This window comes from Leptopilina heterotoma, unplaced genomic scaffold (assembly GCF_015476425.1).
Source record: "Leptopilina heterotoma isolate Lh14 unplaced genomic scaffold, ASM1547642v1 Lhet_26, whole genome shotgun sequence".
Lineage (NCBI taxonomy): Eukaryota > Metazoa > Arthropoda > Insecta > Hymenoptera > Figitidae > Leptopilina > Leptopilina heterotoma.
The window spans coordinates 2,878,386-2,893,437 of NW_025110969.1; the positions used below are offsets into that span (position 1 = coordinate 2,878,386).

The following is a 15,052-nucleotide window of genomic DNA, read 5'->3' on the forward strand; positions in this document are numbered from 1 at the left end:
CAAATAAATTTTCTCGAAAGAGAAGAAGAAATTAAATAAAGCACAAGTTTTCTCAAAATTATTTTTCTTAATTTACACAATTTTTTGCTCGAATCAGTTCGAGCGCCTCGTCTGTTATTGCATCTGTCCCCTTAATTTTTATTATACATGAAAAGAATTGAATTCTTACAAATATTTAAAAAAAAACATTTTTTAAATAATTGAATTCTGTTTGGAAATTTTATGAAAATAGTAGATATTGAAAATCATTGAATTGCGAAAAGTTTTTAAAAATAATTCAGTTTTACAAAGAATTCTATTACAATTTTTGTCTGTGTGGCATTTTATTAAATTTTTTATGAAAATAAATGAATTCCTAAAAAGCATTTTATTACTTTTAAAAAAATAATTAAATTTTTGTGATGAATATTGTTATTTATTTATGAAAATAATTGAATTTTGCAAAGAATTTTATTAAAATTCCTCAAAATAATTGAATTTTCGGTAATAATTTTGTTATCTATCGACATATTTGAATTCTTTCGAAGAATTATTTATGCAAATAATTAAATTCTTGGGAAGAATTAATTATTAAAATCGAAAAGAAAAATTGAATTATTTCAAAAAATTTAATTAAAATTGTATTTCAAATTTGATTTCTTTTGAGCAATTTCATTAAATTATTTGAAAATAATTGCATTCATGTGAAAAATTCTAATATTTTTGTAAATAATTGAATTCTTCCAATAAATTTTAAAAAAGCATTTTTTTTTAATTAATTGATTTTTTGAGGAATTGAAATTAAATTTGTAGAGCAAATCCTGTAAAATTGTATTAAAAATAAGTGAAAACCTGCGATGAATTTTATTATTTATGAAAATAATTGAATTATTGGGAAAATTTTTATTTAAATGTTTAAAGAGAATTGAATTTCTGTGAAAATTTTTGTTATTTTTGTAAATAATTGAATTCTAGTGGAAAATTTCATTTGGGAAAATAATTGAAATTCTTCGATGAGTTTTATTATATATGAAAATAATTGAATTCTTGCTTAGAATTTTATTCAAAATTTTTTTAAATAATTGAATTTCCATGAAAAATGTTATTATTAGTGAAAGTACCTAATTGAATTATTGTGAAGAATTGTATAACAATTTTGTTAAATAATTGATTTTTTCGAAATTTTTTTGAAATTGCTATTCTAAAATTAATTGAATTTCTGTGGAAATTTTATTCTTTATGAAAATAATTGAATTTTGGATGAATTTTATCAATTTTTTTTAAAGAATTGAATTGTTTTGCCAAATTTGATGAAAATACTAATTATTGAAAATAATTGAATTTCGATTATTTTTTGAAAATAATTGAATGGTTTTAAAGAATTTGATTATAATTTTTGAGAATAGTTTTTTATTTCTAGTATTAGCGAATTTAAACATGTGAAAATTCTAAAAAAACAGAAATAATAGCTTTTAGTGGGTGAAATCTAAAAAAAAACCCTGTTCATATTGCCTGCAAAAATCACTGGTCCTCAAAGGGTTAATGACTCCAATTTTTAAATTAAATTATATTAATTAATTCAAGTCTTATCTAAACTATACAAATTCATTTAATTTTATTAATTTAATTAATTAATTTAATAATTTAATAATTAATTTAATTTTAAAATATTTTCAGGCTATAGCGCCGAATTCAATTGAAGAATTATACGATTCAGTAAATCGTTCACCGGCAAGAAGATATTTCATAATTGTCGCATTATCAATGATTGGTATGATATTTGTCAGTGGTCTTTTTTGCGGAAGATTAACGCGAAGATCAATGATGATGATGAAAAATAAGTGATGAAAGATTGCAAAGGCTCATTATGCCTTTCATAAAGAAACTGTTGTATAGAATATTACAGCTAATTTGCTGTTTCAAATTTAATGATGAAAAAAGAATAACGAATAGGAAAATACGAAATTAAAAAAAAATTGGTTTATAAATAATCTTACCATCAATAAGTAAAAAAATGCGAAAATCATATTTAATATAAATATCAAAATTTGTTTACGCATAATTAAAAACATTTGGATGTTTCACAAATTTCTTGGAAAATGTTTCACAGTAAAAATAGGTAATTAATAAAAATTTTTAACTACTGTAAATTCTATAGAAACTTTTTTTTTCAATTTTTGTTTTTTTTCTAAGAATTAGTGATATTGATAAATATAGAATTAAATGCGAGATAATGTTGATTGTATAAAAAAACGATAGTGAATTATCAAAACGCGAACGGTAAGGATAAAAATTCTTTTTTTTTCTACCTTTTTTATGTATTAATAATGTGAAATGTGATGATATGTAAAAATGTATATTGTCAATAATATAGAAAATAGAAGAATTGTTTTTACACGATAATGAATTATGTACCAAAGTGTTCTGAATATTATCATTTCGACATTTATATAATATGTGAATATTGGAAAATTGAAGCGTTTTGATTTATATTATATTATAAGTATAATTTTACGAAAACTCTTTTTCTAAAAATTGATCTTTTTACGTGTAATCTCATTTTTATCAATTGTATTCTTAATTTTTATTAAATATTGTAGTTTAAATTTTAAAATAAAAAAAAAGAGTTATTAAAACTCTTTGGAGAAAGCAAGAATTTCAGTTGTGTTATTTTTAAAAATTATTATTATTTATATATTTTAGAGGAATTCAAAATAGTATAGAAAATTTTTTTTCTAATCTTATACTCTCATCCTACAAATTTGTTTCAATTTTTAAAACAAGTAACATTTTTTTTAATTAAAAAATATTTAATTATTAATTTAAAAAAATCCAAAGGAAGAGTTATAATTGCAATTTTTAAAAATATTGAATTATTTTATCACTTTTTTGTACTTAAACAGGGTTTGAACCAGTGGAAATATTTAAAAATACGGACTCTACGGACCAAAAATGAAAAATTACGGACCAATTATTGACAAATATATAACCAGTCCGAGTAAAAAAAAAAAACATTTTACTTAAAAGTAAAACTATAAATTAAATTTTCCATAACTATCAAACATGAAGATACCCGAATGATAAAATCATTACCAAAATAAATTAAATTTTTAATTATTATTTTCAAGAAATGTTTAACAAAAATTCTTCTTTAATTCAATTATTTTTAATAATTTTCGAAAAAGTTCTTTAAAAATTTTCAAATCCATTTCTTTACAATATTCAATTTTATTTTACGAAATTTCAATTATTCGTAAATCATACAATTCTTTTATTCTTCAAATAAAAATTGAAAATAATATAAAAAACGTATAATTTTATTATTCAATTATTATCTAAAATTTTAACTGAAATTCATTTTTAAATCAATTTTTATTAGAAAATTCTACAATAATTTAATTATTTAAAGAAGTTAACAATTTTTCCGAATCAATCTCATAAAAAAAATTTGTATTACAAATAATTGAAATTCTGCTATTAGTTTTATTATTTGTGAAAATAATTGAGTCCCTAAAAAGAATTTTATTATTTTTTAACAATATTTAATTTTTGCGAAGAATATTATAACTCTTGAAAATAATTGAATTTCTGCAATAATTTGTAACTTTTCCAAAATTAAATCTTTATTTAGTGTTTTAACCAAAATTCTTCTATAAATTCATTTTTTTTAATAATATTTATGAAAAAGGTCTTTGAGAATTTTTAAATTCATTTGTTTACAATTCAATTTTACAAAATTCTAATTATTTGTAAATTCTTCAATATTAAATATATATTAGAAAATAAAAACTTCAAATAATTTTTAAAAAAATCATCAATTAAACTTTCTAAAAAAAAATTAATTACACAGAATTGTTAGTTAAAAACATAAAAATTCATATTTGAAACATTTTCAAAATTCAATTTTTTCTAAAAATTCACTCTTTAATGCTTACAAAAAAAATTTATTGAATAATTGCATGTTTCTTAAAATTGAATTCTCATAAAGAATTTTATTAATAAATTTTTAAAAAATTGAATTCTTTTGACGAAATTTAATAAAATTTTTAAGAATAATTACATTTTTCGGGGAATTTGTTTAAAATTGTATATTAAAAATAATTGAAATTTTGTAATGAGTTCTATTATATATGAAAATAATTGAATTCCTAGAAAGAATTTTATTATTTACGAAAATAATTGAATCCATGTAAAAATTTTATTATTTTTAAAAATAATTGAATGATTGCGAAGAAATTTATAAAAAAATTTGTAAATAATTAAATTTCTGTGAAATTTTTATTATTTTATGAAAATAATTATTAAAGGTTTGCGTAGAATTTCATTAAATTTTTTTTAAATATTTAAATTTTTTTGGAAAATTTTATTAAAATAGTAGATATTAAAAATCATTTAATTGAGGGAATTTTTTGAAAATAATAGAAATTTTGCGAAGAATTTTCTTACTTTTAAAAATAATTGAATCTCTACAATACATAATTTGTAATTTCTCTAAAATTCTACAAATTTTATCGTACAATTTACGAACAGCGATGAATTTTATTATTTATGAAAATAATTGAACAGTATTCAATTATTTTTGAATATTCTAATAAAATTCTTAGCAAACGTTGCTAATTGAAATGCCAATTGAAAACCTGCGATGAATTTTCTTATTTATGAAAATAATTGTATTCCTGAGAAGAATTTTCTTATTTATGAAAATAATTGAATTTTGCGAAAAATTTTATTAAAATGTTTTAAAAGAATTGAATTTCTGTAAAAAATTTTGTTATTTTTGAAAATAATTAAAATTTTCGATTAATTAATTTAAAATAGTATTAAAAATAATTGAAATTCTTCGATGAGTTTTATTATTTATGAAAATAATTGTATTTCTGTTTAGAATTTAATAAAAAAAAAATTTTTTTAATTGAATTTCCATAAAAAATCTTATTATTAGTGAAAGTAATTGAATTATTGTGAAGAATTGTATAACAATTTTGTTAAATAATTGATTTTTTCGAAATTTTTTTGAAATTGCTATTCTAAAATTAATTGAATTTCGGTGGAAGTTTGATTATTTATGAAAATAATTAAACTCTGTCAATTTTCTTTTAAATAATTGAATCGTTTTGCGAAATTTTATGAAAATACTAGATATTGAAAATAATGGAATTTATAATATTTTTTGCAAATAATTGAATTTCGAATATTTTTTGAAAATAATTGAATTTTTTTATAGAATTTGATTATAATTTTTAAGAATAGTTTTTTGATTTCTAGTAATAGCGAATTTAAAATTTTAAACTAGTGGAAATTAAAAAAAAAACCTAAAAGTTAATCATTATCATAATTCATAACATTTCATAACATTAGAAAATCACTCTCTGACTTTAAACATTTATAGGTTATGTTTGACATTTTGGAAAAGGAAAAAGGAATATGCGAATTATAAATACTTGGAAATTTCACTATACTTTATATTTTCGTTTATATTTTCTTCTTTTATTTAATACTTTTTTTCTTTTAAAGTTTATTCAGGTATTTTTTTGTTTATTAATTTTTTTTTATTTAAAAAAAATGTAAACAAATGTTTGTTGCCGTAAATCACTGGAGTGAAGTTAGCAGTAGATGGATCTAAAGCTCTGTTCATATACCCAGGGTGTGGAAAGTGAAAACGCTAGCACGGTCACACCTTTTTTTATTGTCCAAATTAATTCAACAGCCAATAACTTTTCCGTTTTCCATTCCTTCAGCTAATTGAAAATGAGATGACGAAAAGGAGGGACTTTTAAAAGATTGAAGTGATATTTACAATTACACAATCAAGTAAAAACAATCAAAGTAAGTAAAAATTAAATTAACTCACTTGCTCTACTTAAGTTTCCTAAATTTCTAGAGATAAATTTTCTGCAACATTGTATAGATTCATAAATAATTCTTCTTTATCTTTAAAGTTTCATACCACGACCACCAGGTGTCGTCGTTCAGAGTTCAGACTTAGGCTGGAGTCCCATGACAGCGTTTTGCGTTGCGTTTTGTAACTAGGCCATGAGTGTGAGAGAGATACAGATATAGGTTTGCTCTATTTGCACTCATTGCCTAGTTACAAAACGCAACGCAAAACGCTACCATGGGACTCCAGCCTTAGGCAGAAAAACTAAATTTTTCATTTTAATATTTAATTTGCAGTTCGAATGGACAATAAGTGAATATACAGTGTAGAGAAAGTAATTTATTTGAATTAGAAATAAGTATAGCTTTAGAAAAATTATCATACGACTAGGTTAGTTTGTTACATAAATTTTTACTTTTGTTTGGGTCTCTCGAGTTTCTTTTGGGCCAGACTGATAACAGCTCCTCGTACGGTGACGCCAGTAACTAAACAATAATAATCCCTGCCCTGCATAGGGTATATAGTATTGTTGCGCCTTTGATTACTTTTTTTTCTCCGCGAAGCGCACTCACACTTCCGTCCTTGTGTGTCCTTGTTTCGCAGCGTGTTGTGGCCTGTTAACACTCGTTGCAACGCGAAAACAATTGTTGTTTTCGCGCACAGAAACGAACCGGGCACAATTATTCATTTCGTTACGGGAACGTGTGAATTTAATCTAATTTAATAAACATTGCTGGGGAAAGAGTGAAAATTTTCATTGATCAAAAAAAAAAAATTTCGGGACAAAAAGTTGGCGTTCTATATGAATTTCTCTGTTGTGGTCAATACAGAGTCTCGTAAGAAGACTCGTAAACATGAATAATCGTGTGACTTATTTATTATTAAACAATTTTTACAAACTTATTCGTGCGTTGTAAATAAAATAATCAATGATTCGGAAATTCTCTTTAAATAAAACATCGACTCTGGTGTTGGAAATAAATTTTTCACTTTTGTGAACGTGTTTCAAAGTGGCTCCCGTGGAGTTTGTCGATCGCAACAGCAAAATTGGCTCTAACACGGATCCCGCAATGGTCATACGGTAAGGAAATAAAATTATCAGCTTTTTTTTATATTTTTCCCCTCCTTGTTAAAGAGTGGTTGTAAATTGTAAATCGACCCATCGTCTAAACAGATATTTATGCAAAGGGGCTTCTAATTAAATCAGTCCTATCGATAATTGGATTTTTTTTGTAATGCCCTCCTCTTTTCCAGAACACCTGTTTCTCATAGAAAGTTTAGTTGTGTTTTTAGATGAAGATTCGCATATGAAGAAAGTTAAAAATAAAATTCGGTAAAAAGTGTTCTTTACGTATTTTTTTGGTTTTTTAAAGTAAAAACGCATGTAAACATCGATTTTATTTACACGATTAGTTCAGGACGCCATACGATAGAGGAAAATTTGTTCAGTGATGTTTACTCCGTTTTTGTTTTCTTCAAATCAGCTGATTACTTTGTTTTGATTCCTTAATTCTTTTCAAATTCATTCATTGAAAACTATTAGGTTTTTTAATTGCTTTATAACCTGTCACTTCAAATAAATGTACATAATTTTAAAATCGCGCAAACAATTTTATCTTATCGCAATTCTCTGTTGTTTTTTGTCAAAATGTCCAACACACACAGTGTTAGAAATAAAAAAAAAGAATTATATAAATTAAACTTATGACGATAATTATTATAATTGAAATTATGACTGAAAATTCTTTTAAATTGTTTCACTTTCGAATATTGATTATCAGTGATGAGTGTGCAATGTTTTTAAATTATTTAAATATTTATGCATTCGTTTTTTTAACCTTACAAGATATTTTTATTTAAAACTATTTATAATTATCAGTAATTTTTGATAATGAGAAACCTTCATTATTTAAAATTAATTTTTTAAAATCTTTTTTTATTGTGAAACTTCTTGGGTTGAAAATTGCATTTTTATAGGTTTATAATTTCCCTGTAAAAACGAATAGTTACTTAAGAATTTTTCTTTCAATTATAATTTAAAAATACTTTTAATGTTTTGGAGAATTACAAAATAGAAAGAATTATTTTGCAAGTCAGATTCTTAGATTCTTGTGTCGGGATTTCAAAATTTTGTAAGTACATTTTAGAAATTCGCATTTTCCTTATTTAAATTTTTATCTAAACAAACGAAATATATTTACCAACTTTGAACGCCTAGAAAAAAAATTACCTTCAGTATTACAAAATCTATTCACAAGATCTTTTTGTTATAAATGATATTTTAGTATATATAATATATAAATGAGAAAGTGAACGTTGGTTTTTTTTATTAAAAAAATAACAAAGGAATAGTTTTCATGCAATAAAGATATAAATTAATTTCATAAAACATGACGAAGACTATATTTTTGACCGTGAAAAAATTGTTCTAATAACAAAAGAAATTCCATTGTTTCTGCCATATTAAACGATAAAAATTGTTTTTTCAGATTTCATTTTAATTTTTTATTAATAAAAATCAATTTTTGCAACATAAAATAAAATCTTTCCTTTAAAATGTAATAAATTATAGATAATCTTTGCGATAATTGAAAAAAAAATTTTTCCAACGATAACACTTTTGGAAATTTAAATTTCTTTCAGAAAACAAAAAAAAGTTTCTATTTTCAAGCCTCGGATATTATGACTTTTTCGACTATTTTCAAATATTGAGAGTTTTATCGACTTATATTATATAATTGCGACTTTTTCGACTTTTCTTCCAAATTTTGTTACAAAATACCATATTTTTAGTATAAAATGCAACTTATTTTGATTTTGATAGTGTTAAAAGTAAAATAATAGATAAATCTTTGAAAATTTATTTTTGAATAATTTTTCTAATTAAATTTTTAAAATATACAATATTGAAAAGATTTTGATTAATTGAAATTTTCTATAATTGAAAATAAATCATTTTTTCAAGTATTTTATTATAATTTTTGAAAATTAACTTTTATAGAATTTTATTTGAAAATTTTGGAAATAATTTAATTTTCAAAAATTTTGATGAATAATCTTCAAGTGTAAATTGAATAAAATTGAAAAATAATGAAAATTAGGTTCTAAAAATAGTATTAAAATAGTTTTGAAAAAAATAATTCTCTAAATTATTTCGTTCTAATTTTTTAAAATTCAATTATTTTCAATATTTTCGATATTCAATATTTTCAATACATATTTCACAAAAATTCAAATACTTACACAAAATAATAACATTAAAAATTTTTAGAAATTATTGTTAACATTTTGGAAAAAATAATCATATTCAAAATTTTTAATTAAAATTCTTCAAAAAAAATTAGTTTTTTTTTAAATCATACAAAAAGTGTCAAATAGTTTTCGAAAAATTATTACATTACAATATTTATAGAAAACTAATTCTTAGAATTGTTTTATCATAATTTTTAAGATTCAATTATCTTCGAAAAAAGTAAATTAAAATTTTAGAAAAATTTACTATTTTAGAATTTTTGAGAAATTATTTATAATAATTAAAATTCTTCAAAAATTTGAGTTTACTAAATTTTTATTATTTTTTAAAAGATTTTACCAAATTTTAATTTATTTAATAAATTTTATTTAATTTTTTGGAGATTTTTTAATTGTAAATAATAAATTGTAAAACTATTGTCTTTCAAAAATTATTTAGAAATATTTTTAAAAAGTTAATTTTACGAATTTCTTTATTAAAATTTTTGAAAATATTTTACCTTAATATCTTCCTGTGAAAAAAGAAATTAATAAGAAATATTTAAATATTTATTTAGCAAAATTATACAAGTTCTGATTAATTAAATAAACGACTTTTTCGACTTTTTTTCTATTTTTAATCGATTTTTTTGTTCGTTAAAGTCGATCCGAGGCCTGTATTTTAGTAAAATTGTAAAATTTCCATTTAACAATGTATCTATATTTTCCACTTATAATAATAGTTTCGCATTTGCAGTGCAGGAACTAATTAAAATATATTATAAAATCATTAGATAACAATTTATTTAAATATAGTCATTTTCTCGAACAACTTTTAGAAATTTTCCGAATCACGTAAAATAGCGTAAATTCTTTAGTAATTTATTATGAATTAACGTGGACTTAAGGTCGATTTCTAATGTATATTTAATGCAAAAATTGTTTTGTTTTTTTTTTTACTATTAAAAAAAATAAACTTGAAATGGCGAAATCACTTAATTATTATAAAGTAATTTATTTATGAAAACTTTTTTAATAGAGAAATAATCTTGATTGAAAATGTTTTTTTCGTATTATTTTTATTCATTCATTTTTTTATCGATAAGTAAATATTTATTTACAGTGAATTTAAGCAAACATTTAGGTTACAAATAAATCATAGAAAAATATTCGTTCTGTAAATGAAAAACCTTTATTTATTCTTTTAATTCTTATAATTTATTATTATTATTTACATTAATCATTAATTTTTTTTATTTTTCTTGTTTTCTACTTATAAGTCGTGCATTTATAAGGTTTATAAGTCGCAGTCGTTGTGAATTTTAGGTTATGTGATTATTAGAAAAATATAAATATATCAAAAACAATTCAAAATGTCAATTTGTTCCAACGAATTTTAGTTTAAAAATAGATCTAATTGAATGTTTCGATTAAATGAAAATTAGGATACATTTAGTGATGTAATGATTTTGAAAATTGTGTTTGTGTGAGTTAAATTAATTTTTGTCTGAATTTTGTAGAATAGAGACGTAAATTCGTAGGTAATTGTTTTTTTCGTAAATTTTTTTAAAAGAGTTTCTTGATGGAATAGCGGTGTTTAATAGTGGAATCTGGGCCAGTTAGTCTGCCAGTAGGTCGGTATTGATGACTGGGTCTAAGAACTCCTATAGATTAACTTATACCTGATGCCTTTCCTAACATTTTTGTTTCGAGCTCTTTAAACATGCACTCTTCTTCTATTCACATATATATCAGTTTTCTAATTCAAATTTAATATTACATTTACATGTTTCATTGAATTCAGTTCAAGCTGAAACAAGGACCTATTTTTATCCAATCGATGGTAATTTGAAACATTAATGGATGGTTTCCAAGAATTATTGAAAAACTTAGCATCTAAAAACATTCGAGTTAGAAATTAGACCAATAAATGTATTTTATTTCGTTGCAAGAATGTAGTTTACAGTAATTTTTACAAGGGAAATTTTATCGTACATCGTACATTCAAATTTCAATAACAGGCCTTGGATATTATAACTTTTCCGACTATTTTAAAAAATGCGACTTTTTTCCACTTATTTTGAAAAATTGATTTTTTTTTAAAATATAAAAAATATTTAAATAATATAGGTAAAATGTAAAATTTTTTGAATTTTTTCGACTTTTCCTCCAAATATTTCAACAAATTAAAATTAAATTTTTAAAATATATAATTTATTTAAACAATTTTTAATAATTGAAATTATGTAAAATTTATAATTGACAATTTTTCAAGAATAGTAATTGCAAAATTTTGAAAATAATTGATTCTCAAAAAATTTTATGACAAAACTTCAAGTGTATATTGAAAAATGAAAACTAATGAAATTTTACTCCTAAAAATTATATTAAAATATTTTGGGAATAAAGTAATTCTTAGAATTTCTAAAAATTGAATTTTATTATTTTCCATATATATTTTTAAATATATTGTTTTCAAAAATTAAAAAAAAACACGAAAAATAATAACATTAAAATTTTTTAGAATTATTTTTAACATTTTGGAAAAAACAATAATTTTCAAAATTTTTAATTAAAATTCATCAGAAAATTAGTTTTTAAAATATTTTTAAATTAAATAAATTAAATTTTTTTTAAATATTTAAATTAAATAAAAATTCTTTTAAAAAATTCAATTATTTTCGAAAAATTACATTATAATATTATTAAAAAACAAAATTTTAGAATTGTTGTATCATAATTTTTTAAGATTCAATTATTTTCGAATAAAGTTAACTAAAATTTTTTAAATGTTATACAATAAAAATTCTTCAAAAATTACATTCTATAAATAAGAATTGTAATTAAAAAGATACACTAGGTAAATTATAAGGTTCGGCAGTACTTTGCTTATAATATTTAAAATAAAAATTATGTTAATATTTGATATATCAAATAATTAGAAATGTAAAATTTGCTTAAAAATATTTAAATGAAATAAATTTTGTCAAATGTTAATTCACAATAATAGAAATTATTTGTCAGAATTTAATTCTCAGAACTTAATTTACCTGTAAATGATAATTATAAAGTTTAAAATTCAATTGAATAACAATATCGAATTATTTTGATGAAGCAGTTGTGCGCCTGAAAATAACCTAAAATTAAATTTAATCATAGTAACAGTTTAAATTTGCTATCAATTTTCACTAAATGCTACCAATAATAATTAAGGAAATTGTAAATTATAATCATTTATATAGTTACAATCGTTTATAATTACTGTTATACAGAGGTTTTTTTTTATGAGCAATGTTTACATCTGAATAGCGTTTCTAACCTTTTTGATAATAATATAGTATAGTGAATATCGATTTGATATCAAATTATGAAAAAGCACGTAAAGTATGAAATAGAGTAATTTTTAGAATCGATGAATAAAAATAAAGTACAAAAAGAATTGTTATAATTTCGTAGCTTATTTATTTTTGTATTGTTCAACTCTCTTTTCAAGAATTCGAAAAAAGTAACTATAACACGTAGTTAAAATCCAATTTGAAGTCAATTTTGTTTCTGTGGGCTAAATGATTAATGTTCACTTTTTTTCAGTTCGTTGTAATTTCCTTTGTAATAGCGAGGTTTCTATCGCGCACAGTTTTTTTTTGCAAGGTTTTTCCCACATTTTTTTTCTTTTCTTTTTTTTAATATTTACACTTATAATACTTTTAATCCTTTCGCCGACCATGAAAGACAAAAGTACAAATATGTGTACCTACTTCTCACGTACACATTCATTTTCAAACTCTTTGTTCGTTTTATCATTTTGTAACTTTTCCGCCTTGTGACTATTCTCTTCAATCCTTTCTCCTCAATTGGCGACTTCCACATCAATTTGGAAAATAATTATAATGAGAGATGCTTACCTCCAATATATGCAATAAATATTCACTTTCGATGAAGTTACGTTCTTTCTATTTTGCAATTTATTTTGAAAATTGATATTTATGCATTGAATATTTTTCTTTTTTAATATTTATTATTACGGTTGCCACAGGTCAGGGAATTCAGGGAAAAGTCAGGGGAAGTAAAATTGGTCAGGGAAAAGTCAGGGATTTTTAGTAAAAGTACTGGAAAAAATTGAATTTTAAAAATTCATGAAAAAACTCTGAATTTTGATGTTTTTTTTGTTTGCCTCGTAAACTATGAAATTACCACGAATTTTAATACAAAACCTTCAATTTTTTCAATTTCAGACAATAATTTCTTTTTAAATAACTTAATTTTACAAGAACTATCATAAAATTATGACTTATAAATTATTTAATGAATCATTTTTACAATTTTCATAAATACTAAATTGATAGAAGAATTTTAGTTAAAAATACTAAAAAAAAATGAATTTTGGAAAAGTTACAAATAATTCCATAAATTCAATCATTTTCAAAAGTAATAAAATTCTTCGCAGAAATTCAATTATGTTCAAAAATTTAAAAAAAATTCTTGTCAAAATTTCAATTATCTTTATAAATAATAAAATTCTTTAACATTCAATTATGTAAAAAATTTTTTTTAAATTCTCGTCAAAATTTCAATTATTGTTATAAATAATAAAATTCTTGTTCGAAATTCAATTATTTTTAAAAACTTGAATAAAATTCTTGGCAAAATTTCACAGGAATTCAATAATTTACAAGATTTTTAATAAATTTCTTCGAAATAAATCAATTATTTTCATAAATTCGTCGCAGGAATTCAATTATTTAAAAAAAATTGAACAAAGTTCTTTTCAAGAATTCAATTATTTTTAGAAACAGTAAAATTCTTCACCGAAATTCAATTATTTTTATAAACTTGAATAAAATTCGTTGGAAGAATTAAATTATTTTCAAAAGTATAATAAAATTCTTCGCAGAAATTCAATTATGTTCAAAAATTTAAAAAAAAAATTTTGTCAAAATTTCAATTATCTTTATAAATAATAAAATTCTTTAATATTCAATTATTTAAAAAAATTTTTTTTAAATTCTCGTCAAAATTTCAATTATTGTTATAAATAATAAAATTCTTCTTCAAAATTCAATTATTTTTAAAAACTTGAATAAAATTCTTATTAAAATTTCATAGGAATTCAATAATTTATAAAATTTTTAATAAATTTCTTTGAAATAATTCAATTATTTTCATATATAATAAAATTCGTCACAGAAATTCAATTACATTTAATATACAAAATTTCATAAAATTTTTCGAAAAATATCAATTATTTAAAAAGATTTTTATAAAATTCGTCGCAAGAATTCAATTATTTAAAAAAAATTTAACAAAGTTCTTTTCAAGAATTCAATTATTTTTATAAATAATAAAATTCTTCACCGAAATTCAATTACTTTAGAAAAATTTTATAACACTTTTGAGAAAATTTTTAATTATTTTCATAAATAATAAAACTCATCGCAGGATTTTAATTAATTTTTGATACAATATTCTAATTAAATTCCTCGATAAATGTAATTATTCTTAAAAATTTCATTAAAATTTGTCAAAATAATTGAATTATTTAAAAAATTTGTTGATAAAATTCTTTATGAGAATTCAATTTTAACAAACATTCAATTATTCAATAAATTATTTATTTTCTAATTTAAATAATTCAGTTTTTCTAGAATTTTCTATTAAAAATTGATTAAGAAATGAATTACCGAACAATCGATTTATTATTTATGAAATTAATTGAATTATTGCAACGAATTTTATTACAATTTTTTCAAATAATTGAATTTGTTTGAGAAATTTTACTACTTGAAAAAATAATTAAATTCTTGCGAAGAATTTTATTAGGATTTTTGTAAATAATAAAATTTTTTTCGAAAAATTGCATGGTAATTTAAATCATAACAAAACATAAAGAAGGCGATCACTCCCGTGTGGAAAAGTGAGGTGGGCCCACGGTGGGTCCCAGGTGGGCTTCCCAGGTTCTAGGTGGGT

At 21.2% G+C, this 15,052-nt stretch overlaps 2 protein-coding genes across 2 annotated transcripts in view; both read left to right on the forward strand.

The window, feature by feature from the left end:
* Nucleotides 1–2,635, forward strand: part of LOC122503372 (Golgi apparatus protein 1) — a 28,702-nt gene extending 26,067 nt beyond the window's left edge. Inside the window, exon 13 of the mRNA XM_043613879.1 lies at nucleotides 1,657–2,635. Coding sequence (XP_043469814.1) covers nucleotides 1,657–1,824 — 168 coding nt within the window. The 3' untranslated portion in view covers nucleotides 1,825–2,635. The remainder of the gene's footprint in view (nucleotides 1–1,656) is intronic.
* A 3,477-nt stretch (nucleotides 2,636–6,112) lies between these two features.
* LOC122503326 (protein pellino) overlaps nucleotides 6,113–15,052 on the forward strand; it is a 58,634-nt gene continuing 49,694 nt past the window's right edge. Inside the window, exon 1 of the mRNA XM_043613819.1 lies at nucleotides 6,113–6,938. Within this exon, the coding sequence (XP_043469754.1) occupies nucleotides 6,928–6,938 (11 nt within the window). The 5' untranslated portion in view covers nucleotides 6,113–6,927. The remainder of the gene's footprint in view (nucleotides 6,939–15,052) is intronic.